This window comes from Macroventuria anomochaeta (assembly GCF_010093625.1).
Source record: "Macroventuria anomochaeta strain CBS 525.71 unplaced genomic scaffold BU25scaffold_8, whole genome shotgun sequence".
Taxonomy (NCBI): Eukaryota; Fungi; Ascomycota; class Dothideomycetes; order Pleosporales; family Didymellaceae; genus Macroventuria; species Macroventuria anomochaeta.
In genome coordinates this window covers 712,306-737,645 of record NW_022985369.1, presented here as the reverse complement: position 1 = coordinate 737,645, position 25,340 = coordinate 712,306, and the positions used below count along the sequence as shown (strand labels likewise).

General features: G+C 53.2%; 11 protein-coding genes across 11 annotated transcripts; 7 read left to right on the top strand and 4 right to left on the bottom strand.

Moving 5' to 3' along the window:
- Positions 1–454: 454 nt before the first annotated feature.
- On the bottom strand, positions 455–4,083 carry BU25DRAFT_408727 (calcofluor white hypersensitive protein-like protein). The gene is made up of 12 exons (XM_033705881.1): positions 3,943–4,083; positions 3,847–3,892; positions 3,768–3,798; positions 3,677–3,716; positions 3,529–3,625; positions 3,149–3,481; positions 2,973–3,099; positions 2,845–2,886; positions 2,711–2,795; positions 2,616–2,661; positions 752–2,568; positions 455–693 (listed from the first exon to the last, which is right to left on the bottom strand). Exons 1-12 carry the CDS (start codon positions 3,979–3,981, stop codon positions 538–540), a joined length of 2,859 nt encoding a protein of 952 aa, XP_033564329.1. The 5' UTR covers positions 3,982–4,083; the 3' UTR covers positions 455–537.
- A 160-nt stretch (positions 4,084–4,243) lies between these two features.
- On the top strand, positions 4,244–5,626 carry BU25DRAFT_456541 (uncharacterized protein; the record flags this gene model as incomplete). The annotated part of the gene is made up of 2 exons (XM_033710040.1): positions 4,244–4,333; positions 4,385–5,626. The coding sequence occupies 2 exons, from the start codon at positions 4,244–4,246 to the stop codon at positions 5,624–5,626; spliced, it is 1,332 nt and encodes a 443-aa protein (XP_033564328.1).
- A 117-nt stretch (positions 5,627–5,743) lies between these two features.
- On the bottom strand, positions 5,744–6,544 carry BU25DRAFT_489510 (uncharacterized protein; the record flags this gene model as incomplete). Its single annotated transcript, XM_033711426.1, has 3 exons — positions 5,744–5,934; positions 5,987–6,247; positions 6,306–6,544. 3 exons carry the CDS (start codon positions 6,542–6,544, stop codon positions 5,847–5,849), a joined length of 588 nt encoding a protein of 195 aa, XP_033564327.1. The 3' UTR covers positions 5,744–5,846.
- Positions 6,545–7,020: 476 nt separating this feature from the next.
- On the top strand, positions 7,021–9,625 carry BU25DRAFT_335868 (uncharacterized protein; the record flags this gene model as incomplete). The annotated part of the gene is made up of 5 exons (XM_033702601.1): positions 7,021–8,083; positions 8,133–8,312; positions 8,359–8,788; positions 8,838–9,058; positions 9,105–9,625. 5 exons carry the CDS (start codon positions 7,021–7,023, stop codon positions 9,623–9,625), a joined length of 2,415 nt encoding a protein of 804 aa, XP_033564326.1.
- A 1,310-nt stretch (positions 9,626–10,935) lies between these two features.
- On the top strand, positions 10,936–11,868 carry BU25DRAFT_335910 (uncharacterized protein; the record flags this gene model as incomplete). Its single annotated transcript, XM_033702603.1, has 2 exons — positions 10,936–11,518; positions 11,573–11,868. The coding sequence occupies 2 exons, from the start codon at positions 10,936–10,938 to the stop codon at positions 11,866–11,868; spliced, it is 879 nt and encodes a 292-aa protein (XP_033564325.1).
- A 463-nt stretch (positions 11,869–12,331) lies between these two features.
- BU25DRAFT_438497 (S-adenosyl-L-methionine-dependent methyltransferase) lies at positions 12,332–14,515 on the bottom strand. Its single transcript, XM_033709067.1, has 2 exons — positions 14,200–14,515; positions 12,332–14,135 (listed from the first exon to the last, which is right to left on the bottom strand). Exons 1-2 carry the CDS (start codon positions 14,504–14,506, stop codon positions 12,433–12,435), a joined length of 2,010 nt encoding a protein of 669 aa, XP_033564324.1. The 5' UTR covers positions 14,507–14,515; the 3' UTR covers positions 12,332–12,432.
- A 153-nt stretch (positions 14,516–14,668) lies between these two features.
- BU25DRAFT_388408 (FAD dependent oxidoreductase) lies at positions 14,669–16,142 on the top strand (the record flags this gene model as incomplete). Its single annotated transcript, XM_033704475.1, has 1 exon — positions 14,669–16,142. Exon 1 carries the CDS (start codon positions 14,814–14,816, stop codon positions 16,140–16,142), a length of 1,329 nt encoding a protein of 442 aa, XP_033564323.1. The 5' UTR covers positions 14,669–14,813.
- Positions 16,143–18,383: 2,241 nt separating this feature from the next.
- BU25DRAFT_419758 (uncharacterized protein) lies at positions 18,384–18,953 on the bottom strand (the record flags this gene model as incomplete). The annotated part of the gene is made up of 2 exons (XM_033707962.1): positions 18,384–18,873; positions 18,922–18,953. 2 exons carry the CDS (start codon positions 18,951–18,953, stop codon positions 18,384–18,386), a joined length of 522 nt encoding a protein of 173 aa, XP_033564322.1.
- Positions 18,954–20,538: 1,585 nt separating this feature from the next.
- Positions 20,539–21,156, top strand: BU25DRAFT_306413 (uncharacterized protein; the record flags this gene model as incomplete). The annotated part of the gene is made up of 1 exon (XM_033702069.1): positions 20,539–21,156. A coding segment is annotated over one exon (618 nt), but the record flags the coding sequence as incomplete, so codon positions are not given.
- A 557-nt stretch (positions 21,157–21,713) lies between these two features.
- On the top strand, positions 21,714–22,548 carry BU25DRAFT_446935 (uncharacterized protein; the record flags this gene model as incomplete). Its single annotated transcript, XM_033709511.1, has 3 exons — positions 21,714–21,717; positions 21,771–21,887; positions 21,964–22,548. 3 exons carry the CDS (start codon positions 21,714–21,716, stop codon positions 22,341–22,343), a joined length of 501 nt encoding a protein of 166 aa, XP_033564320.1. The 3' UTR covers positions 22,344–22,548.
- Positions 22,549–22,864: 316 nt separating this feature from the next.
- On the top strand, positions 22,865–25,313 carry BU25DRAFT_438494 (ATP-dependent RNA helicase-like protein; the record flags this gene model as incomplete). Its single annotated transcript, XM_033709066.1, has 2 exons — positions 22,865–24,076; positions 24,198–25,313. 2 exons carry the CDS (start codon positions 22,865–22,867, stop codon positions 25,311–25,313), a joined length of 2,328 nt encoding a protein of 775 aa, XP_033564319.1.
- Between the last annotated feature and the right edge of the window lie 27 nt (positions 25,314–25,340).

The window sequence follows — 25,340 nt, the reverse complement described above, 5'->3', positions numbered from 1 at the left end:
CGAGTCCAGAAAGATGGTATGAAAAACCAGCTGAGTAAACGCTCAATGAAGCCCAGGGCCATAGGCCAAAGGCCAAAGACTATGTTTTGCCAAGGTTGAGATTGTCTAACAATACCCAGACCTCTCGCACAACTTCAAAAGTCAATACACATTATTCTAAAGCGCTGCGATTATTGAGTGGTCTTAGACAAAGATTTAATGTCATCGTGACTTTATTCGTCACGCCTCTCATCAAGGTCGACTCGCAACAATGCGGTTGGACGACGCGATAGCCATTCTAGCCGGGGTCGAGTATCTCGCCGTACTGCGCCGGCAAGGTGGCTATTATCGCTTCGTCGGTAACGCATACATACCAGACTTTACGCATGGAGGAACGATTGAGACGTGTAAGGAGAACAATCAGCCACCAAATCAATTTGACATACGATGATCACGCCATGTTTGTTGAACAAATCCCTTGCATATATTACAGTATACTACGTATCGTGTCCCCTCACCCATCGATCTGTTACAAGATATCAAAGTCTCTGTCAGAGTCTAAGCGTAGTACCTCGGCTCGTTGAAGACATGGTATTTGTGTCCTCTGACGCCCTCGCCCTTGAATAGATCTGGGAAGCGCAAGCCAGGCGCAACCTGGTCCTCGGATATAAGGTCGTTTCCGTTTTCGGGCTGGTCGACGACGAACTTGCCGACCTATTGTCCATTAGCACTACACAACAATCACCATATCAGAGAGTAGAAGAAAGCTTACCTGGAGTTCCGTATCCGTGATAGTATGTCTCGACACCCTCGCATATCCCGTGCGCTTCAACCCCTTGTACAGAATGTACTCGCACCACCTATCCCAATCACTAGGATCAATATCCTTCATACCGCTCTTCTCACCAACATAAGTATTGTAATTGCCCTTGCCGGGCTTGATGACAAGGTACGACAGCAGAATCGCCGGGCGAGGCGTGGCTTTCATGCGCTCGGCGAGGTACTCGCTCTGCAGTCTGCGATCCTCAGGGTCCTCTTCCTGACCAGAGTGGAACACGAAGACATCCACAAGTATGCCGTACGCGTCAATTGTGGCTTCGATAGCGGGCGCCAGTTCACCGACGGGAGAGGGCAGGAGGTGATGTGTTGAGTTCACGATGGGGAACTTGGAGAGCAGGGCTGAGCCCCAGGTGTGCTTGTTAGGGCCGGGGCCAAAGTCGACGTACATGCCGAGGTCTTCGGCGAGGAATTGGGTGGTGTCGCGGTTGCCCATGATGATGCGCTGGAGGTCGGATTCGAGAAGGCCAATTACGTCGACTTCGAGTTCTTTGATTAGGTCGCGCATGCGGTATTCTGAGGACCACATGTCGTTGTCGAGAGAGAAGTGGATTGTCCAGATACCGGCTGTGATGGACTTGGTCTCGGGGTGGTAGGGTGTGTAGTCGTAGGATGGGAAGCGGAGGTAGGCGGTTGCGATGGCGAGGAGCTCGAGGAAGCCGAGGACATACAAATAGTACGAGCGCTGTCGGCTGGCGGCAGCGGTGACAGTGAGCTTGCCCTTGTAGCTCTTCAGAGCGGGTGGCTGAGCAGAGACGCTGAAGACGCCTGCACCAATAAGAAGCATCATGGTAGTCATGACCCAGTCGGTGTGTTCGCGGACGAGGGGACCACCAGGGACGAAAGCGTAGGCGACAACCCAAACGTGGAACAGGACCATGAAGTTATAGACCAGGAAGCCAAGGCCGAAGGTCTTAGCTGGGGAATGGCGAGCAGCTTGAGAAATGAGAGCCGGAGCGACAGCCATAGTGTAGACGGCCACGACCAGTGCTCCGTAGTATCCGGTCCAGTGCTTGGAAGTGGTAAGAACAGCAGCGCCAATGGAACCCACACCGTAGAAGGCCCATGAGCGCGAAAGATTCGGTGCGAATAGACCAACCAAGAGGCCGAAACCCATAGCAAGTAGAGTGACTGCACCGTGAGGTACGGCGAGCGGGCCTCGGACGGGGTAGCCTTCCCACACCCATGAGATCATGGTGCTGGAGTCAGACAACAAGGAGTGCATAGAAAAGAAGAGGCCAGCGATACCGAAAGCAGACAGTGTAGAGGAACCCTTGGTAGGTCCAGGAGCCGGGATGTCGGCGCCAGAGCTGGCAGTAGACCTTGTAGACCGCAGGATGGCAATGACAGCAACGGCAAGACCAGTCTTGTTCCAGCCACCATTTGCCTCGTGCATAATCGGCCAGATGGGGTTGTTCGTATAGAAGGCAAACTTGGCAATGCTGGACGCGATCAGACCAAGGGAGAACGCTGAGATGCGCGCCTCCAAGCGATGAGGCTGCGACCTCTCTCCATAGAAAGTGGCAGCCCAAGACAAGCATGCCATCCATACACCAAATCCAGCAGAGAAGAGACGGTTCTCAGGCGACTTGGCAAGGAAGGAGAGTAGACCAGAGAGCGACAACAGGTGACAGATGCGGACGTGGCGAACGATGAGGAAGCGTAGCGGTCGTACGCAGAGCAGGAAAGGAGAAACGGTGCACATGACCATGACTTCGTAGCCAGAGATGCCCATGTGCCAGAGAGGGAAGTCTGGGGGAATTAGTACAGACGTCATGATCTAGGACTGTTGCACTTACACCAGACACACACTCCAAGAGCGGTCAGCATGGACCAGAAGACAAACTGCCGTTGTTAGTGTTCCTTCTGAGCATAGACTCGCGACCAAACATACTCCAGTGTAGACATCAGCAGCTGCGTCGAAGAAGCCAACCCAGGAGAAAGCTCCAGAGAAGACTGTACCAATCTCCTTATCCTTCCTACACAACGATTAGAGGTCGTACATGGACTCGGGTCTGAAAGACGTACTCTTTCTCGAGGACAGCGTCAGAGACGGCTTTGTTGCCAGCACTAAAGACGCAGCGGATCAGAACGTGGTCGTAGAACATTTGCATTCGTACGGGGCGTCTATCTATATTGGGAGCCGTGGAACGTACCCTCGAGATACACCTCGGACATCCTTCACAACAATCTCAAAGTTCGCAAACTCGATCATTGTGACTGCGTCGAATGCTACATCGAGCAGAACGAGTGACCATTCGAAGAAGGCGTAGATGGTGTACGCTGCAAATGATCAGTCGAGGTTCGATGATTGGTATAGCTCTTGACTTACCTCCAGGAATGCGGTGCACCTTGTGCTGGATGAAGAAGTAGATCAGCGGTACAAGTGTCGCAAAGAAGGACCCAGCAAAGAGCTTCCTGTACTTGATCGCGGTGGGGTTGCGAGGGCTCAAGGCGAAGCAGCCAAGGGTCCAGGGCAGAGTAGCGACCAAGTATGAGATCATGAATATGTCGTGCCAGTCATGGTCGTCAGTCGATGTAACGTATGTCCATCCTCCACAGGTCAATGTTCGGAAGATGCCAATGCCGGCGACGAATTTGGGGAGGGTCGAGTTAGGTCGGCGGGTCAGAATGTACCAGAGGCCAACCAGTGCGAATCGAGGGCCTGGTCGTGATAAGCTTTTGTCTTGTGATGGCTGTTTGAAGGCATACCAGATGTGAGGGCAATGAAGAGCATGAAGACGGATCGCTCCGGATAGCGGTCACCAATGGTGGCAGAGACAGAAGGAAACCACTCCTCTGGGTAGCCCTACACTTGTTGTTGGTACAGTCCACATCCTCAAAGACCATGTGCACTGACTGCAATCTCATTCTGGACGATCTTGTGGTAGTGGAGCCACCTGTATATGCTCAGTCGCGTTCGAGATCTGGTGATGGAGGGGCGGTTTTACATTCCAACGATCAGAGCACCGACGAAGGCCGCTTTGAAAAATTAGCCTGGGCGATTGATATGACACGTCCAATGCATACCATAGGCCATAGCTGTATGTGTGTATGATACCCATTTTCCATTGAACTGCGTGCTATGAGCTTGCGGAGAGCTGCGGAGATGTAGAGAGCACCTACAGACGCGACTGTGTCGCCATCTCTGTATTTGGGCGCCATCACAAGTCAATTGGGAGCACTATGCGTGTGTCTCCCAAGCAAGAAAAGAAGGGAGAAAACGAAAGAGTGTGATACAAGCGGACACCAATGCAGGCACACGACGGTCTCCTTGAAGTTCGCGCTGGCATGTGAGGTCAGGGTTCACTACTGCGGGCCAAGCCGGCAGCATGATTGGCTGGTGGGGCTTTTGCGGCTTTGGATTTCTTGAGCTCCGCAACATTTTTGCGATCGCCGCTGCTGCATAACGACAACACGGCAAAACATGGCAGGCCCCAGCGACAAGGCGCGTTTCTACTTGGAGCAGAGCGCGACGGAGCTGAACGAGCTCGAGCGCAAGAAGATCTTCACCAGAGTGAGCATTGCACTATCATAATACAATTTGTGCATTGCTAACAATTAGTAGGAAGAGATCAAGTCGATAGCCAAGAAGCGCTCAGACTTCGAGCACATAATCAATGCCAGAGGCTCCCACCCCAGCGACTACATGCGATACATCGAATTCGAGAAGAACATCGACGCACTCCGCCAAAAACGAGTGAAGCGACTCGGCATACGGCACAAGGGTGCTGGGCAGCGCAGCATCTACTTTCTCTACAACCGCGCGACCAAGAAGTTCTCTGGAGACCTGACGTTGTGGCTGCACTATATCGACTTTGCGCGCAAGGACAAGGCCTACAGGCGTCTGAACGACATCTTCACCTCAGTCGTCCGTCTACACCCCACCAAGCCTGAGCTATGGACGCTTGCCGCAAATTACTTCATGGACTCCCAGGCGGATATTACGAACGCAAGAAGCTATATGCAGCGTGGACTGAGATTTTGCAAGAACTCGGAGGACATGTGGTTGGACTATGCCAAGTTGGAGACCATCTACGTGGGCAAGATTGCAGGACGAAGGAAGATCTTGGGTCTGGATATCGATCGCACCAAGAAGCAGCAAAGCGGTGACGAGGACACCGACATGATTGCGCTGCCTGATGTAACGGCAGAAGACATCAACCCAAGCCTGAAGCAAGACGATGGCGTGGACGAGGTGGCTCTGCAGAATCTGGCTTCAGCGCCGGTTCTCACAGGAGCGATTCCTCTGGCCATCTTCGACTCAGCTATGAAGCAGTTCCCGAACAGACCCAAGGTCGTGGAGAAGTTCTTCAACATGTTCGCCGAGTTCGACCAACTGGCATGCATCCCGCGCATCCTGCAGCATGTGCTGGATTATCTGCAGCAAACCCGCCCTAGGGCTGTCGAGAACGCCATTTGCAGCTTCCGTATGCAGCTCTTTGGCCAACGTCCTGGCAGCCCAGAGTTCCCTGTCGTGCTTGGAGACGCGTTCGATGTTATCAGCTCGGCTATCGACGCTTACCCAAGTGAAGCTACTCGGTTGGCAGAGGTCGCTGTTCGCCAACTTTTAACCATCCAAGGGTCGTCTGCGGACATGGACTCGGCTCTGCAGAAAGCAATTAGGTCGACACTTCGCAAGTATATGAAGGCGCTGGGAGGCACAGACGGTGGCAAAGTCGCCAGTCTGACCAGGTCGTTGGTGCAGGAAGGAAAGAGAGACGATGCAAGAGCGTTGGTTCCGTTGAGTATCAAAACATGGTCCGCCAATGAAGAGCTGCAGGAGCTGAAAGCCGCTCTCGAAACATGAAGATGGTCAGAAGACTCGGCACACTAAGCATACCCTGCATGCTGTCACTTCGAGTGATGGGACCGCACGCCACGGCTTCGCTGCTGCTGCTATATGAGCAACACCGTGAGTCACGATGGCAGTTCTTGTACAGAGTTTGACCACATCACCTGTATTAGACATACGACCGACGAGCCGAAATGGCACTACCTCATTGTGGACAATATATCCCTTGGCCACTTCAATCGTCTCCATGGCCTCTTCTCGAACTCTTCTTGGCGCTCTGCTGCTTCTTGCTCTTCAGTCGGCGCTCGTTGTCGGCTTTTTGTCTGCGGTATGGTCAGCGATTGAGCTGTGTGCACCAACTTCAGCTCTACCCACAGGTTCTTGACATGGCGCATCTGCTCCGCGGACGTCTCATTTGGCACGGCGTTGCGCCCCGCCTCAACAATGGCATCGTACAGTCGCTTGTAGCAGGCATGAGCATTGTCGTTCTGCTTGCGACTGTCGTCGGCCTGGACTATGATATCGTTGGACTTAGCCGCAACGTAGCGCGAGCGGCTGATCTCTGCATGAAGAGCAGTAGGGACATGGTTCAGGAGAGCCCCGAGGGGTACTCTCAAAGTAGCTTTAGAATTTACTCTTGTGTACGTGTTCAGTATAGCGCGCCGTTTTCTGCTCGGGACATGATCGGTCTCACTTGTTCACATTCTGCCCGCCCGGGCCGGACGACCTGCTGAAGCTCAATTCGCCAATTGTCTTCAGTGGAATCACCTCTGCATGCAGCGCCGCGAGCCACGTCCGTGCCTTCTGCAGCTCCTCATTACTGATAGTACTGCTGCTGCCGCTGCGAGCTGATAACCAGCGGTATTGCACAGCTTGCGGGGTTCTCGCGCCGGTAGGAATTGCGATGGCAGGGCGACAACGGAAAAGTTGCATGTTTGTTGGTCATGGTGATTTCACGTCTGTGTCGGAGCTCCATGCGCAAGCCACTAGCGCCCTCACACGCTCTCCGTAGTTCCAGAAGCTCTCGGTCGAGGAAAAGCCCTGTGAAGAAAGACGTGCGCCATATCATCCCCACTTCGGTATTCCCCCAACAGCTGCTGCACTGCGCCTTCCTGTTCTCACCCTCGTTCTTGCCACTCCATATGACTGCACTGCACTCGTCGTCTTTCCATCTGAACTCGACGCTTGCTGCCCTAACCTTATCTCTGCACATCTAGCCACCTCCAGCCCCACCTTCACAACAGCTTCATTCAGTAAGCATTTCGGCGCCAGTCGCGAAATCTTTTGCACTCCGCTCCACTGCCAGCGCTGTCAGTCCTTTCGCGACGAGTGTCTGTATATGCCCTTGAGTTGATCACCCCATTCAAACCCTTCTCTGTGTTGCGGCACTACGCGCTTGCTTCGCATACATGACATACAGCCCACCACAGCAAGCAGAGCATATCCGTCATCAACAATTGACACCAGAGTCGCCGCGCCCACAACAAATTCCCTCGCCTGCGAACATCCCCATCCTGAGTCTTGATATGCAGATGGACCCTGTCTTTGACGAGTCTGCCTACAACACCCAGAATGCCACACCAGCTCTACAGTACCCGTCCGCCGCGTCGCATACACTGAACGTCCCGTCGAACACCGCGCCGCAATTCGCCGATCAGTCGCATGTATCAGGCTTCCAAGATGTAGGAGCGCAGTCCGCTGAGGGCTATGCGCAAACGGGCGGGCCTTCATCAGCATACGGCGGCGCAACGGGTACGCAGACGCAAGATACCTCTTCAATCCACAACTATTCTGCATCGCACCAAACAGGCGCTTCGTCCAACCATGATGCGCAAGTTGCATCCTCTCAGAACCAATCTGCGTACCCATTTGCCCATAATAATGCGTACACCGCCCAGCCGGCTCCCGTCCAGTCTGCCCAAGGCGCTCACTATCAGACTGAGGCCACTGCTGGCGGCAATGTTGACGTACAAGCCTTGTTGGATTCTTTGACGCCTTCTGCACACAATGCGCCGTCCGGCCAATATGCTTCTCAGTTGTCATCCCTGTCTGCCCAGCCGCAAGGCAGCGCCTCAGCTTCATTACCTCAGCCGGCGTCCAACCTCCCTCCTCGACCACCTGCGCAAGAGAAGCCTGCCACGCACCCCAACTATGACCCCAGCGATGATATTAGGTCATATCATCCCGGCAGCCAGATGCCGTCTAACATACAGCAGCGCGGCAATGGGCAATCGCAGGCTCCAAATGTGGGAGTTCAGCAGTCATCAGCGATATCACGACCAGCTCAGAGCTCACCTGCACCGGGCACTGGTCAGGCACAGGCTCAGCGGAGTGCATCACCGGGCGACGACGAGGATATACGATGGGGTCCGGAGGTGAACAGGCTGTATGAAGCATTTCTGGACCAGGAGAGGAAGTTTGTGACTGAAGGACAATGGGATCAATTTCCAATGGGCTCGCGTCTCTTCATTGGTGAGCATCTTTAACAGCCCTACCTTCGCATATCTCTAATACGCATCAGGCAACCTCCCTACTGAGAAAGTTACAAAGCGCGACATCTTCCACCGATTTTACCGACACGGCAAGCTTGCACAGATCTCGATCAAACAAGCGTATGGCTTCGTTCAGTTCCTGGACTCCGAATCATGTCGACGAGCATTGGACACAGAGCAGGGACAAGCAGTGCGTGGTAGAAAGATGCGTAAGTGCAGGCAGTTCCCAGGGTGGGCTCGTATTGACAGCAGTAGATCTAGAGATCTCTAAGCCACAACGAAACACAAAGAAGGCACCGGAACCACAGAACACAAACGGAGGTCGTCGCCGCTCACGATCGCCTGACTATAGCCGAGGCGGCACAGGACCTTCTCGAGATGGAAGATATGGTGGACCTCATAACTCCATATCACCCAGGGATCGAGATAGACGTTTCTGCGACAGGGACGACTACCGACCCATGCGCTCTCCTTCCCCTCGCGGCCCACCTCGAGGTATGCGGTCAAGAGATAGGAGTCGTGACAGATATGATGGCCGGTATCGTAGTCGATCACGAACGCCTCCTCGTCGATACAGGAGTCCATCACCAAGGCGTGACACAGATTACGACTTGGGTCTTCCTCGCAGGCCGCCGCACGAGGTACCTGATATCCAGGTCCTTGTACTCAGCGAAGGACTTCCTCGGTTAGTATCCACATACCTCCCATTAGACCCTATTTGCTGACTCGCACAGCGACTTCATCCGATATGTTGAAGACACATTCCGCACCCAAAACCTGCGTATTAACGTCCTCATCATGAGCCCTCGTCTTCCTGAGGCAGCAGTCGTGCGGAGACAAATCATCGAAGGCGTTTTGGCCATCGTGAGGCTTGACGCTGGCTCTCTTGCAAAAGGCAAGGTCAATGTCCAAGTCTTCGACCGGCGCGGTGGTGCTGGCAACGTTCAATTCAATGGTAAGCGCTCCGATACTGTGAATCAGTCCACTGCTAACTGTCATAGAATATGCCGACCTCGACCTCCTCACAGCTGCTATGCTCGTCAACAACGCAAAGCAGACCGCTCAAGCAGTCCAGCCACCTGCACCGGCGTATGGTTATAACCCGCCCCTGGCACAGTACACCCAATCCGCCCCAAATCCCTTCCCACCTGCCCCGGCCGCCCAGCCCAACAACATCTCCAACATTATTTCCTCTCTCGACCCAAACACCCTCTCGCAACTGCTCGGCGCCATGTCGCAACAGAACAATATGCCCCAGAACCCCCAGCCTGTACCTGGTATAAACGCGGATCTGGCACGCCTTCTTGCCCAAGTCTCTAGCCCTAGTCAGACTCCCGGTTTCACCTCTTCTGCTCAGTCACAGCTCCCACAACTCGGCCAACCCCAATACTCGGCTCTCGCTGCCATCCTCGGTGGTCAACCACAAACCGCCGCCCCACCTGTCCAAACACCGACACAACAACCCGGAGGTGCTCCTGATATGAACGAGATTATGGCACAGTTGGCCAAGTACCAGCGCTGAAAGCCTTGTCTTTTGCATATTGATTGACCTTCCCTAGGACTGAGGGCGTGATGCTGTTGCCCTTCGCGGACCTGCCTGGTGGTCTTTTCCTGCTCATTAAGATACCGAAGGTCTCGCCAGCTCCTGATCTCGAGGCCAGTCTCATCAAGAACGACGGCACCGCACATCCGTCCAAGATCGTTTGATGCGCTGTCATCGGTATCGTTCGCAGATATAGTCACTTGCCAGAATCGCCCTACAAATTCCGCCAACTCCACAACACTGCCGTACCGCCCCGACATCTCCCTTTCCGACCTGCTTCGCCCTATCCTGGCTACTCTCTTTGTTTCTTGTGCCCGACCCAAAGCCTTCCTGTCCAGCATCTTTGCTAGTCTGGTAAAGTCATCTGAGCGAGCATTGTACCCTCGTCTTGCCTCCTTATATATTGTATTTCGTGTTCGCTGTACGGCATCACTTGCTTTCTTCCGCAAGGCGTTGTCGGCATTTACAGCTTGATCATCTTGGGCGCATGCATTTGCTGGCGTTTGCTTTTGTCGTTTTTCCTACTCTTGTTGCTTTGTCTTAGCGATTGTCTAGCGGTTTATTGGAAGCGTGTATGTCTATATAGAAAGTTGTAAGTCCGGTGTAGGCGAATTGGAGTCCGTACCATCACAAAACCTTTCTTAGTGTGATCTCAATTTGCCATCGATTCTATACAAGATGCTGGCGCCAAGGGCTGGCAGACGTGTAAATATCTTAGGTGCCTCTATTGGGCCTAGCTCGTTCGCGAAGTGTGATGACATCGCGTGGCCGTTGCCCGCGGGCGGATCTTCGGTCATTTCTCAAAGTCGCGAATCATAACGTCACTCATTGCACTGTAGATAATGCATTCGCAGTGCTAACGTCTGTCGCTCCCTACGTACAACACTACAGCTGCCATTTCCGGCAGCAACATCACCACAATGAAGCCACGGCCTGTATTTTCCACACTCATCGCTCCGGCACGACCGAGCGGCGCATTCGTGCTGGCGCAAATGCAATGTCGCAAAAGCATACATTTCCAAACCGCAGCATTGAGCACAAGGCCACAATTGAATGACAAGAGATGGAGTTGCCTTGCGCAGCTGACACGTTGCGCGTCCACATCTACTTCCACGCCGTCGAAACCACGCTATAGCATGCAATCACCACCACCCACGAAGCCCAAAGGCCCAAAACCCACCGTCGCGAAGACCACGAAATCTGCTCCGCCGGCAAAACTACACACAGCAACCGCGTCGTCCTCGTCCGCGCCTGCAAAACGCACCGCATCGCCCCCAACTTCGTCGACGATGACGACGACGAATACCCTCGTCAAAGCGAACGACAAGCTCAACCTCCCGAGTTTTACGTATCCGCCAGAGCTATCCGTTCCAGCGCGCAAGGAGGGGCAAAATTATGCCAGTTATTTGTTCAGTTGCGGAAAAGCGTATCTCACGTTCTATAAAACCGGGATCTCGCACACGCGGCAGACACTGAAGTACGCAAAGACCCTGCGTGCCAAACTCGCCGACCAAGGCAAGGGGGTGTCAAACGACATGGCCGGTGCCGGACTTTTGTCGCGGGCAGAATGGCAAGTCCTCCGCCGCTCGAAAAGAGATTTACTCAGGCTCCCCGTCATGGGTTTTTTGATTCTCGCGCTCGGCGAATGGCTGCCTCTCGTTGTGATTTACCTGACCCCCGTGATACCAGAGGCATGCCGGGTTCCGACGCAAGTCGAGCGCGTACTAAGAAAAAAGGAGGAGAGGAGGAAGGATCGCCTGAACAAGATCGCAATCCATGCGCTAAGACTGCAGAGTCAAGACCGCACGCCGAGAACGGATGAGAACGCTGTTAGACTTGCGGCTGCGGCAGAGGGTTTGCTTGCTCCGGAGAGTAAGGTTGGGAAGGAGGGCGGCATGGCGATGGCGAGTGCCATCATTCCTCCAGACGCCAGCAACGACTTGAGTCTTTTTCACCTTTTGCTGTTGAGTGCAAGATTGGATAGCCACCCCAGGATTCTAGATAAACTGAATCTCACGCCGCCGAAGTGGCTGCTGCAGCGCAACGTGAGTAAGACGCTGGCGTATCTGACGCAGGATGACGAGTTGATTCGGAGGGATGGCGGGAGTCAGGCGTTGGATGGGCGGGAGCTGAGGAGGGCGTGTGTAGAGAGGGGGATTGATGTGTTGGGGAAGAGTGAGGCGGAGCTGAGGAGGAGTTTGGGGCAGTGGTACCGTATGTAAAGTACGATGTTAGGATAGTTCCATGTACGATGATATGGATGTATACTTAGATGTACAGAAGGTTCAAAAGAGGGAAGAGCTGGATTTGGCTAGATAAGGATGGGATAGACAGCATTGCAACAGCGCTGATTTACGGTATGTATCAGTAGTGTAAAGGACGAGACCTGATATACATAACGAAGCTTCAGTTAGTAAGTGGTGGTCCTGGTCTGGCATTCTGTGTGAGTATACTCCGAGGCTGCGATCTCGCTGCGCTGATATGCGATAGAAAGTTGGGTCTTTTCACAGAACTTACTGTCTCCTGGGTTTACCTCGACGAGAGGCGTAGTCAAAGAAAGTTACAACAAGACTAAGCCTAGAGCAGCTCTTTTTGCACAATGCATGCTAACTTTCCAAGTTGTGTAAGAGGTTCTGGGTATTGTTAGACCATCTCAACCTAAGCAGAAGATGGTCTTTAGCCTTTAGGCTTTGTTAGGCCTTCTGTCTTTTCTTCTCCGTTCATATGCAAAAGTCTAAAGGATTTGTACAAAAAGTTCGCATACACTTACAATGCACTACGCCACACTAAGAAGCCCCATAATCATTCCCCCGATTCAACCCCTTCCATCTAAAATACTTATTATGATCACTCCCTGGCTCCTTAAACGGCCAGTCTCGATACGCTCTCACCAGCTCCTCGATCATCTCCGCCGTCAACACGCGAACCCTGAGATGCTTCATATTCATTCTGCCGCCCTTGTCCGGATCCGTCAAGCTGGGGCAACTCTCAATGATCTGGCTCGCGCCGTGCTGCATCTTGTCGAGCGCCTCGGGTAAAGGCCGCGACGGGACGGTGAACAAAGCATACACAAAGTCGTGCACCCACTCGTGCCAGTCGACCGTCTGGCCTGCGGGACGTGGAAAAGGTGTCGATGAGATGAGCGCCAGCCGGTTCGGGGGCCAGGCTTCGTCGGGCGTCATGGTGAGCGGCTCGAAGGGACGGCGGTCCCATTGCAGGCGTGAGTGGGGCGGGAAGCGGAGGGAAATTCGGTCGTCGAGGATGGCTATGGGTGATGCTTTGTAGTTCGCGGCGACCGCGGACATGAGTTTCTCCCATTGTTTATCCAGGTCCGTGATTTGTTTGAGGAGGTCGCCTCTTTCTGGGCCGTCTGGCATGCGCAGCGCGCGGCATTCGGCATGGTATAGTTCCTCGCCTATGTCGGCGATGTGTTCCATGTGCTCTTTCTTCGCGATCCGCGCGCGATCGGCGGCTTTGGTGAGCATGAAGGCGTGTGCTTCTTCACGGCCGGGGTGATCCTCTTTCCCTTTCCAGAAAGTCCCCTTGCGTTTCACCTTAGGGTCTACTGCGTTGCCCATCGCTTCGAAATTCAGATCTGGATACTTCTTCTGCAGGGCTATTGCGTGGTCTTGATGTTGGAACTGGGCGTCACTGAGTAGTCCAATAGGAGTCTTGCCTTCACGATGTTTCGCCTGAAGGTAATCGTGAAGCCATGAGCCCTTACTCCGACCGGTCCCGTTGGACAATTCTTCGATCTCAGCGGCGATCTGATGTATCTTGTCCTCGCGATGGGTGGGGAGTGACATGCCACTTTCTCTTGCTCTCTGCATTGCCCGCACACTGCTCTCGATCTCATATTGCGGTTCGCGACCGGGGGCCGCTTTGCCCCTTCCTCGTTCACCGCGTGGTGCATTTACTATCAGATCCATGCTTTGAGTCATTTCCAACAAGCAGTTGTTCTTTGCAAAATTCGCAATGGAGTCGGCAATGATGGGCTTGAAGTCATCTGCTGATACCCAAAATATCGTTCGTACGCGTCCATAGGCATGAAAATAGTCGTTGGACCGGACAGCGGAAGAGAAGAGATTGTACAGCTGCTTCGCCATCGAGTCGAATGCCATGCCTGGCAGCTTTGGGTCCCACACCAGCGTTCCAGTTACTAGGAGGGTAGTATTCAGTTCTTGTCCACTGTCGTCCTCGGGATTGACGCGAGTCTGATCAGGGAATACACCCTCGTTTATCATTTCAGTATACTGCTCCAGTTCAATGGTGTCTTTCTGCACCAGCTTGTATTTCGAACCGGGCGCATTGAGGAGGGGATCTAGGAACGTTTTAAATCGGTCGGGGCTCGGTTCCATAAGAACGTGACTGCGTGGTTGGAGGAAGGCATGCAGCTTCTGCGACCAGAGGCCGGCACCAGGGTTGATATCGAGGATGTCGCAACCTTTGTGGATCTCTAGACTCTTCCCATAGTACTTCAAGACGTCATCTGTGAGGGTCTTGTGTCAGTACACACACAATATCAACTAGCTCTTGCTCCGGACTCGACGTACCGCATAAATCTGGACTTACAATCTGTGTTCTCGCATGGTGGGAGGTTGCAGTTTTCCGTTTCTCTCGAGTGTGGCCCTTTATCATTCGTCTATGGGGCTCTTCGGTGTTTGGATGCACCTTATCGAACAATTCCTGCGACAGCGGATACTTGTCACTCGTCGCTAGTGTCTCTTTATTCCAATGCATAGGTACGCCATCCCTTGTGCCTTTGCTCACTCGGCCACTCGCCGAATTGGCGAACCATGCTTTGCCAGTCCTCTTCAGATGTGTGCTTAGCCGCGGTAACGACGGGCGTATGCGAATCATGAAGGCGAGTGTCGTTGTGCTGGTGCGCAGTTGCGATCTGCGCGGCGTTCATTGAGACTGCCGCGGCGAAATACAGTCTAGTCCACTTTGGGTCGAGCGTGTTCTTCCATGACACGCACTCACGCGTCCCTTTCATGTGTACAAAGTTTTGAATAATACGAAACTTACTCAAAGGTGGCCTGATCCCAATCTTTGAGGTGTTTGTATATCTCAACTGAGCATCGACCGCCAGATCAGGAAGGTGGACTTCGCCTATGGAACCCACCATGGCGCCAGACGAAATGCAATCACTCTTCACTCCACCAATATGACTTCGCAAGCGGACAGTAACATTTTGATCATCGGCGCGGGAACCTGGGGTTGCTCCATTGCACTTGAGCTCGCCAGACGAGGCCACACCGGCATCAAGGTGCTTGACGGCAGCTCCTTCCCCTCAGCCATCTCCGCGGGCAACGACCTCAACAAAATCGCAGAGGAAGCGAACCAGCCATCCCAAGATGACTCCGACGAGGACTATTTCTGGCACCGCGTTCATGAGATTGCTATGAAAGCATGGAAGCACGATTCGCTTTTCGTACCTTTCTACCATCCCACCGGCTTCATCGATGCTGCTGTGAGCGATGATGCATACGAGCGCTGCGTTGAATACGCTAAGAGCGATAACGCCACACTGGTGCCGTTGAAAACGAAAGAAGACTTTCAGAGGACGATGCCTGATGGTGTTCTGCAAGGCGACTTCCCTGGCTGGCGAGGTTTTTGGAAGCAAGGTGGTGCGGGCTGGGTATTTGCGAGCGGCGCCATGAAGGCCATGCATGTAGAAGCTGTGAGGCTGGGAGTGCACTTTGTGACTGGCGATTCAGAGGGTAGAGTAGAGGCATTACTCTACAGCCAAGACTCGAAGACAGCATCTGGAGCACGTACAGCTGATGGCATCTTCCATACTGCGAAACATACGATACTCTCCGCCGGTGCCAATAGCGACCACTTACTGGACTTCAAAAGCCAACTTCGACCGACAGCCTGGACACTTGCACATATCCCCCTATCTAGCGAAGAAGCAGCTCTGTACAAAGACCTCCCAGTCCTATATGGTGTCGATCGAGGCTTTTTCATCGAACCAGATGCCGAGAAGCAAGAGATGAAGCTCTGCGACGAGCATCCAGGCTACATCAACCCAGTCATCGAGGATGGGAAATTCCGTTCCGTTCCTTTCGCACGCCATCAAATCCCCGCCGAGGCTGAAGCACGTATGCGCCTTCTTCTCCGCGAGACGATGCCGCAGCTGGCAGAACGCGAGTTCAGCTTTGCACGCATGTGCTGGGACGCCGACACCGTTGATCGCAGGTTTTTGATCGACACACATCCCGAGATCGAGAATCTGATTGTGGCTGTTGGGGGCTCAGGCAATGGCTTCATGACGAGTCCTGCTATCGGTGTACTAGTGGCAGATATCCTCGATAATAGGGGCGAGATCGAGGAGCGCGTAAAGAAGATGTTGAGATGGAGATCGGAAACTGCTATAAATCGAGACTGGTGGGACTCACAGGGGCGCTATGGTGCTAACGGCAAGGTCATGGATTTAAGAGATGTCAAGAAGTGGGCGAGAATAGGTGATAAAAGGTTCAGCGTAGCGTAGGATCAAATGACGAATGTTACCGCCGTAGCCAGGAGGCAGTCGGCCCCACACAAAACCTTTGTCGACCATTGACAGAAGAGCCAGGAGGTCAGAGAATCGAGGTTTGCGGCAAGTTATCGCGACTACCAACAGCCTGAAATCATTCAGTCACATTCCATGCTCCATCGAAGACCTTACGCCTCACCATGGAGGCGCTCAGATACTTTCGCTGCCGTCGTTGCCTTGATGCGCACATTCCTCTCCCCATCCCACCTCCACACCTGTCGACCGCACTGGCAGAACCTTGCTACTGCGCTTGCCTCGCGCAAGAATTCCGCGAAGAAGAAGGCTGCGGAGTCAAAACCGTACGAGTCTGCGCCTCACACACCAACAGCATCGCCGCCCAGAGACAGCCGGATCTTCTCATTGGCTTCAGGCCCAACGCAACTTGCTGGGTTGGAGGGGGTGAGGTTGCGGTCATCGCGCCGCTTGGTAGGTTTGACTAGGTCGGTGATAGCAGCTTCAATAAGGCCATGCTGGTGTTGAAGCGAGGGGTGGAAGGCGTCGACGTCGCGAGAGCGGAAAGCTTGACCTTTATAGGAGTCGGACAGGGTGCCTGATATGGTGGTCAAAGTGGCGGAATTCATGTTCACGAAGCAAAGAGCAGCGAGATGAGGGGGTCGATGCGGCCGTTGTGACCTCAGGGCGTACAGAAATGCCACAATTCGACATATCTGGAGGCACTCAGCCGTGCTATGGCTCCAGTCAGCGTTCACGTCAACATTTCAGGAGGCTACGACTCGGATCCGGTTGCGCCACAAGTATAGCCGGGCTAAAGTTGTACCCGCACGCCATCCTTCTTTCCTGAGAGTACGAACAGAGCTTATGCTGCTTCAAGTTCTGCTTGTGAGCGCGACTTCGCTTGACCGGAACAGACATGTGCGGCTAATTCAATCAGCAGATCCTCTAGGCTAGCTTCGCTCCACATACGCTATTCTCCTGCTAGCTCATTCTGATGCTTGCCGTCATCCTTCTGCACATATGCAATGTGCTCATCTTTGTTGCCTGAGCAATTAGGCTTGTCCTGATTGTGTCACTGGCAGTCTCGATAGGGCTGTGTTGAAATAGCCGCAGAGAGAACACTTTGCGGTGTATATAACCTTTAGGACCCGAGGGTCAGAAAGGTCGGCCTTTTTGTATCGCGGCGGGCCGCGACAGAACACTTCCAGTCACCAACGAAGGGTATGTAGCTAGAGTTACTGCAGTCGTACTTTTCTTTCTTGTTTGGTAGCGCATTTCCCTTTGGTGATGTCTCATCCTCTGCGTCGGTGGGACGCTTGCGCTTTCCTTGGTCGTTGGCCTTTATTGAGGGAGTCACGTTTCCGCCCGACTTCTCACCGATGGGTTCCTCGATGGCCGTGTCGTTGATGGCTGGCTGACCCAGGCCATTCGCGTGACGCAAACGAGGAGCTTTCGGTTTGGGCTATCTAGACGTTGTTGACTTGGTCCGCTTGGAGGTAGTCGATTTAGTGGCACCGCCTCAAGCCGCTTGGAGGAAGCCGGCGCGGCAGCGGCTGACGGAGGCTTTGGTCCATAATGGCTGGGAGCAGAAGTGGCTGCTTAGTGTCAGCCAACTCTTCGTCTTTGGTTCACATCTCACCTACACTGTCCACTTTTCTTGTCACTCTGTTCCTGCCTTTGCAATCCCTTTTTGCGTTGCTCTTAACTTTCTCCGCAATTTTCTTGTACTGCATGACGATGTTCAGCTTCTCGATCAGAAACTGACTTCAAGACGGGGCATCTGCATCAAGAGGTCTACATCCTTCAGAGTTGTAGCCCACATGAAATGGCTCTTCATCTTCAATAATTTCCATCGAATCCCATCCACCTTCCGCACATGGTTTTTTCCCTTTGCATGCATTCTTAGGCCAACTCTTTTGACGTGCTCAATAAAAGCTTTAACGATATGTTTAAGGAAAGGATAACTATGATCCTAATTGTGGTTGCCGCTCATGTCGCTTTTACCGCTCAACATGTCAGTCAAAACTTCACAACACGAACAGGAAACAGATCTTCGTCTCCATCACACTCGATGGCTACACAGTTTCAAGACGTCATGATGCCCTCTAATACCAGAAGCTGGGAAAATCCAGATCTACTCTGTGACATGCCAATCGTCTTCATCCCCATAACTTTCTTCCACAGCCTAACAACATTCGTAACGTGATCCGGATGCTGCATCGCCAGCCTCGCGCCTAGAGTCTACACCTTGCTGGACTGCTCATCGTTCGAATTCGCCCTGGACAGCTTATGAATTCTACCCTCAACCTGGTAGAGTACGAGGCGCGCAAGGTTTTCCAGCATGGTGAGTAACACGCCGGTATCCTGGAGCATGGCCGTTTTGGTTTTTAGTGTGAGTCTTATTGCGATGTTGGGACACGCAAGAAGACTGAGGGCTCGTGGTCTAACATGTCCGTGACGTTGTCCCATAGCGACTTGAGGAAGTTGATGTCGGTTGGTGCGCGTTGTGATAGCTTTGCGAGGGCACGAAGTGCGGATTCGCCCAGCTCCATGTCGTGTGATGAGGTAGGAGGGTACATGTTGGCGGATGAAGATCACTTGTTTAAGTACGGTACTATAAGTATGACTGTGCGGTTGACTAGAGAACGAACTAAACTTGCGAAATGGTGAGAACGAGCTTCGAGGAGGTGTAAGCAGCGAGGGAAGCGAATGGAAAAAGGTGGCGACTGGCCTGTGGCCAATTTTTCAATCACCCTTCACCTATTCTGTTGTCTCGTACCAGGTCAGCTGCTTGTTCTGAGCTCTGAGCATATTCGATGTTGTAGCGTACAGAATTTCAGCAGTATCTGCCTCGTCCATGACTCTTATAGTTGTAGTCGTTGAGTGCCGGCCACAGGTAATCTGAGGTTGAGGAGTCTACCGTGAAAAGCCCCTGCATCCTGTCTGATAAGCTCCAGCTGCTTTTGGAAGCAAGGCTGCACACCCCCAGCCAAGAAAGAATCCTCTGCCATTATGAGTCTAATTGCATGAAAAAAACACAAGGCTTGATGGTACTGTCGACGTGGGCCAGATGTTGCGAGTCAGACCCGTTTCTGGCGTTAGCAAACGAGGTACAAGTGAAGGGACGTATGAGTGAAGGCGAAAAACCCCTAAACTACCTGGCCTACACTACCTGTCCTTGACCACCACTGCACGCACACCAGCTATTCCGCGCCACATCATGCGTACTAGATCGCCAACTCCCGAGAACTCGCAGTCCGAGGTTGCAGCTATCTTGTTTGCCATGTCGCAAACTCCTCCACAGAAGGTAGCAACCAACCCCAAGATCTCAGAAAAACCTGGAAACCTCGAACGGCGTCCTAATGCTGCATCTCCGATATCTGACTCTATTGTTGTCTCCAAGGTCTCCAACAGCGACGATGAGGATGCAGTCACGCAAGCGCGCACCATACACCGAGATACCATCATCGGTGCAATGAATCCGTGGGGAGGCTTGCCGTATATCGAACACCGAGCCGCACAAAGTCCAGTGAAGTCGGCAGTCGCAAGAAGCACTGCTCGGGCAGTGTCTACTCCTACGTTGGCCGTCACAAGCAGGCCAAACAGCTCGCTCTTGTACACATCTCCATATGCGATGGCTGAGCACATAAGGCCATCTTCTCTCGTCGCAGGATCCACCAATTCAGGCTGCTCAGGAGGCGTCGATAAACCTGCGCAAATGGGCGGGCAGGCGATTCCACGAGCACAACTACGATCGCTCATACCTGTTGACATGTTCGAGTATTGTCAGGGCCCTGCTCCGTCTGTTGCTCGGAACAAATTCGGAGTGTCTTCAAGGCATGCATCCGTGCCTCTTCAACATATGGGCCAAACACTACACGGAAGCGGATTCATATCCTTGTCTTTCGAGGAAGCAATGAGTGGATCGCGATATGTGTCTCAACCACCATCCAGGGATGCATCCATGCTTCCGCCGACTAAAATTGATGAGAGGCGACCTCAATACGCGCGGCAGCCGTCTTTTCAGGTTAGGGCAATGCATCTGTCATCACACATGGCCAACACAAAGCACCCAGAACCTGTTCCGAACACCCAGGACGTGTCTGGTTCATCCTTGCCAGAAGATGAACAACAGGTGTCCATGCCACATCCATTCCACACGGATGTGAGAGTAACTCAGCATGCGCGCCAATCACTTCCTCAACCCGTGGCAACATATCAGCCCTCGCACATCGATGACGCGCCTAATTCAGGTGCGGTAGAAAGCGCAGGGGTGCGGAAAAAGGTACAAATTCCTCGTGTTCCATACAAGCACGGCGCGACACCCCCCAGAATCGCTGCAACGAAACGTGTGAAGACCGGTTTTGCACCTAAGGAAATCGACATCAGCGATTTCAAGTACCGAACCATCAAAGCCATCAAAATGCCTACGCGAGACGATTTGATGCCAGGTCAAGACCCACCAGAGCCAACCCCAGAGAATCTACCGTACGGGGATGACATAGACTATCAGTTGAGCATGCTCATGTACTGGCTAGACGAAAAGGAGCTGACCTACAGCGAGAGCGCAAGACTGTATAGGCTAAAGTTTCCGGGTGAGACTGGCACTGACGATACCGTCCGCAAGAAGCATTACAACACCTTGATACGGCTGGCAAGGAGACACGGATTGAGACCCGAGGAAGATCTTGGGGAGCCGGGCAAGAACGTTCTGCGTCGTGGTAAGCAGGCTGGTCACAAGTACAATACCATTGGTGGCAGGGTCGTCTATGCCGCTGGTGGTGATCCTCTTGTCGACGGGGCAGCTCGGCGAAAGAGGGTCTCTGAGCCATTGGCGCATCGAGGGTTCCTGAAGGCGTGCATCTGTGTCTGGAAAGACACCTCGGATGTTAGCTTTGAGCAGATCCAGCAGAGGCTGGCGGAGGAGTATAATTGGATCATGCGTGCAAACACTGTCCAGAAACTGTACTACAGCGAGCGTGCACGAGTTTATGACATGTATGGGGATGCTGGTAACGATGTTGAGGAAGAGCTAGACGCAGAAGAGGCTACTGGGGCGGTCGTGGAGGAAAATGCAGTGCAGGTTATGGCGGGAGAGGATGCGGATCCTCGCTTCGTAGATATTAATACTGCTCGCTAGCCGCCCATATAGATCGCGGCTTCATCTCGCAGCAGTCCCAGTAATGTCTTGGGTCAATTGCCATTCGTTGTTTTATGGACGACATCTTGAGCAAAGGCTCTTGGTCGAATTGACGTAAAGGTCGAGACATTGTGAGCGCAAGTATCAGCGATGGTGGGTCTTTTTATCAGGAGAGGTTTACGATTTATGGCTGCGGTATTTTACGATAAGATGATAAACAAAAGTGACCAGAAGCGCAAGAAGATGATGTTGGTGATGTCTGAGATGGTGGCGTCAACGAACCATCACCCATGCAGCTAGGCCGCCTTGGCTCGCTTAACGATACGCCCACCTCAATATCGTCGCGGGTGCGCGAACTTTTCGATTCTTCAACCTCGACGTTCAACTAACCCGACCTTATCAGAAACGACAGACCACCTCTCGCACTAGCCATGCGTGAGTATCGTCCTTCTGATCGGCTGCGACAGCCTGGCTAACGACCGCTGCAGCTCCCAAGTTCGATCCCTCCGAGGTTAAGGTCATCCACCTCCGTGCGACCGGTGGTGAAGTCGGTGCCTCCTCCGCCCTCGCCCCCAAGATCGGTCCTCTCGGTCTCTCGCCCAAGAGTGCGTATTCCACGAAATCATGCAAGCGCATTTCTGCGCTTGCGCCTTTGTAAATAATCACTAACGAAGACGGCAGAGGTCGGTGAAGATATCGCCAAGGCCACCGGTGACTGGAAGGGTCTGCGCGTCACCGTCAAGTTGACCATCCAGAACCGTCAGGCCGCCGTCTCCGTCGTTCCCTCCGCCTCTTCCCTCGTCATCAAGGCCCTTAAGGAGCCTCCCAGGGACCGCAAGAAGGAGAAGAACATCAAGCACACCAAGTCCATCCCTCTCGATGAGATCATCGCCATCGCCAAGACCATGCGCTTCAAGTCCATGGCCAAGGACCTGAAGGGTACCGTTCTCGAGATCCTCGGAACTGCTTTCTCCACCGGTTGCCAGGTTGACGGCCGCAGCCCCAAGGCTGTCTCCGACGACATCAGGTCCGGCGAGATCGAGATCCCCGATGAGGAGTAAATGTTTGCACATCGGTGAAATGATGCATAACAGACATGATCGGATGATTTACGCCATAGAAGGTTTACATAGCTGAATGAGCAGTACGTCTCCAACACAGAGCTCCAGTTTTCGACTGGTGGGACAAGCCCAGGTGCGGCGTTTGAGGTGTCTGATATAAAAGTGACCTTGGCATAAGGCAATGAGATACCCATTTGATCGACTCAATTCATGTTTCCCATCGTGACATGTGCCCTCTCCGTCCATTGAATTTTTTGCGATTGCCCATTTTGACAACATTGAGTATGGATGCTGTGTCGCATTCTTGATAGGTATTCAGTGAACTTTTGATGGTGAAAAGGCCCGGAATCTTGTGCAACCGCATCGTTTCAATCGAGCAGTGCATACATCCGCGGACAATTTGGACCCCAAATGCGCTATGCTCAATTCGTATTAGTGCGAGTTTATCGATAAAGAATTGAAGCAGCTGTCGCAAAATGTTGGAGACTGACGACACAATCACGCGCTCAAGCACCATTAAAATGTCGAAAGAGAAGGCCAGTGTGGAGGTGTCCAAGGAATCCAAGAGCGGTAGCCAAGTGGAGTTGAAGCAGGGACAAAAGAGGAAGCGTGTGGAAGTGGCCAAGAAGGGCGATGGGAAATCGATCAAATTCGATGAACCGAATGCCTCCAGGGTCGATGAAGCCGACGTGAAGACGGAGGCGCCAAGTCGAAGATCAGGATCGCCATCTCAACGACAAAGCTCCAAGCCGTTATCAAATCCAGGCCGAAAGGACAACAAATCATCAGGGCGAAACGGGAAGTTGGCGAATACAAAGCATCAACAGAGCATTCCACCTCACCTTTTGCGCAAGCGTGATGAGCTTCTACCCAAGAGAAAAGCCCTCCCCATCTGGCTAAAAGTGGACGAAATCAAAGCCTCCCTCAAGAAAAACAACGTCCTCGTCCTGACCGGAGAGACAGGTTCCGGAAAATCAACCCAAGTCCCACAATTCCTGCTGAATGAGAAATGGTGCACAAGGTGCATAGCAATCACACAACCTCGACGAGTCGCTGCTATCTCCCTAGCGAGACGTGTAGCTGAAGAGATGGGTAGTTATATGGGTAGCCAGAGCCCTATGGCGAAAGTTGGCTACAGTGTGCGTTTCGACAATGCAACGGGACCAAATACGAAGATCAAATTCCTCACAGAGGGAATGCTGCTTCAAGAAATGTTGAGGGATCCGGTTATGTCGCAGTACAGCGCTGTTGTTGTCGATGAGGTGCACGAACGCAGTGTTAATGTCGATTTGATCCTCGGATTCTTGAAGAATCTGGTTGCAGGGGTCGAGCAGAGCGGCAAGAAACGCGATCAACCTCTCAAGGTCGTCATCATGAGTGCTACGGCGGATGTGGAGGCACTCGTGGATTTTTTTGACGACTCCGGTGCGTCAGAAAAGACATTGTCGGCGTCAAACGATGATGCGGATATGAAAGATGCACTAGAGCAGGCAGTCACGAGCCGCGTTTCCAAATGCTTCGTGGAAGGCCGACAGTTTCCAGTCGAGATGATCCACCTACCGAGCCCTACGCAGGACTGGGTTGAGTCAGCGCTCAAGCTCATCTTCCAAATACACTACAAGGAGCCGCTGCCAGGAGATATTCTGGTGTTTCTTACAGGCCAAGACACGATTGAAGGGTTGGAGAAGCTCGTGAACGACTATGCGGAGGGCATGGACAATGAAGTACCTAAAGTAAGTTCAACGCCGGTCAAACAACCCGAATAATTGAGTAGCCTGGAGGCATCCAGATGCTAAAGCGATACAGCTTCTTGTCCTTCCTCTCTTTGCAGCTCTGCCACAACACGCACAACAGCGCATCTTCGAACCGACACCAGTCCGCACACGAAAGGTAATACTAGCAACAAACATCGCCGAAACGTCCGTCACGGTGCCAGGTGTTCGATATGTCATCGACTGCGGCAAGTCAAAGACCAAGCAATTCCGCAGCCGTCTCGGCCTTGAATCACTGCTCGTCAAACCGATCTCCAAATCTGCAGCAATCCAACGCAAAGGTCGCGCCGGTCGAGAAGCCCCCGGGCAGTGCTACAGACTCTACACTGAGTCGGGCTACGCCGAAATGGAAGAGCGCACCACCCCCGAGATCCTGCGCTGCGACCTCAGCCAAGCGATCCTGACGATGAAAGCGCGCGGCGTGAACGACGTCCTCAACTTCCCCTTCCTCGACCGCCCACCCCGTGACGCCCTCGAGAAAGCTCTCCTGCACCTGCTGCACCTGCAAGCGCTCACCGAGACCGGCACAATCAGCGAGATCGGATTGAAAATCGCGAAATTTCCGCTCACACCGACCCTCGGCCGCGTGCTCGTCGAAGCCGCAAAACCCGAGCGCGACTGCCTCCTCGACGTCATCGACATCATCTCCGCCCTCAGCGTGGAAAACGTATTCCTCAACCTCGTAACCGAAGAGCGCAAAGAAGAAGCCTCCGAAGCGCGGCGAGAACTCTACCGCCGCGAGGGCGACCACATGACGCTCCTCGTCACCGTGCAGCGCTACGCAGAAGAGCAATCCGACCGCAAAGCCTGGTGTATTCGGCACTTTGTTTCGCATCGCGCGATGCAGAACGTCATGAATGTGCGCAAGCAGCTGCGGCAGCAGTGTCAGCAGCTCAAGCTCCTTGCGCCGGGAGAGGAGCAGGATATGAAGGCTCCGTCGGAGGAGAGGACGAAGAATGTCTTGGCGTGCATGTTGAGGGGGTTTGTGGCGAATACGGCGAGGTTGATGCCGGATGGGAGCTATAAGACGCTGAATGGGAATCAGTTGGTGGCTATACACCCTGGTTCGGTTTTGTTTGGGAAGAAGGTGGAGGCGATTGTGTTTAATGAGTTTGTGTTTACGGGGAAGGCGTGGGCGAGGGGGGTTAGTGCGGTGCAGTTGGACTGGGTTTCGGAGGTCATTGACTCCATTCTGTAGATGAAGATGAAATAGATGCGGCCTGGC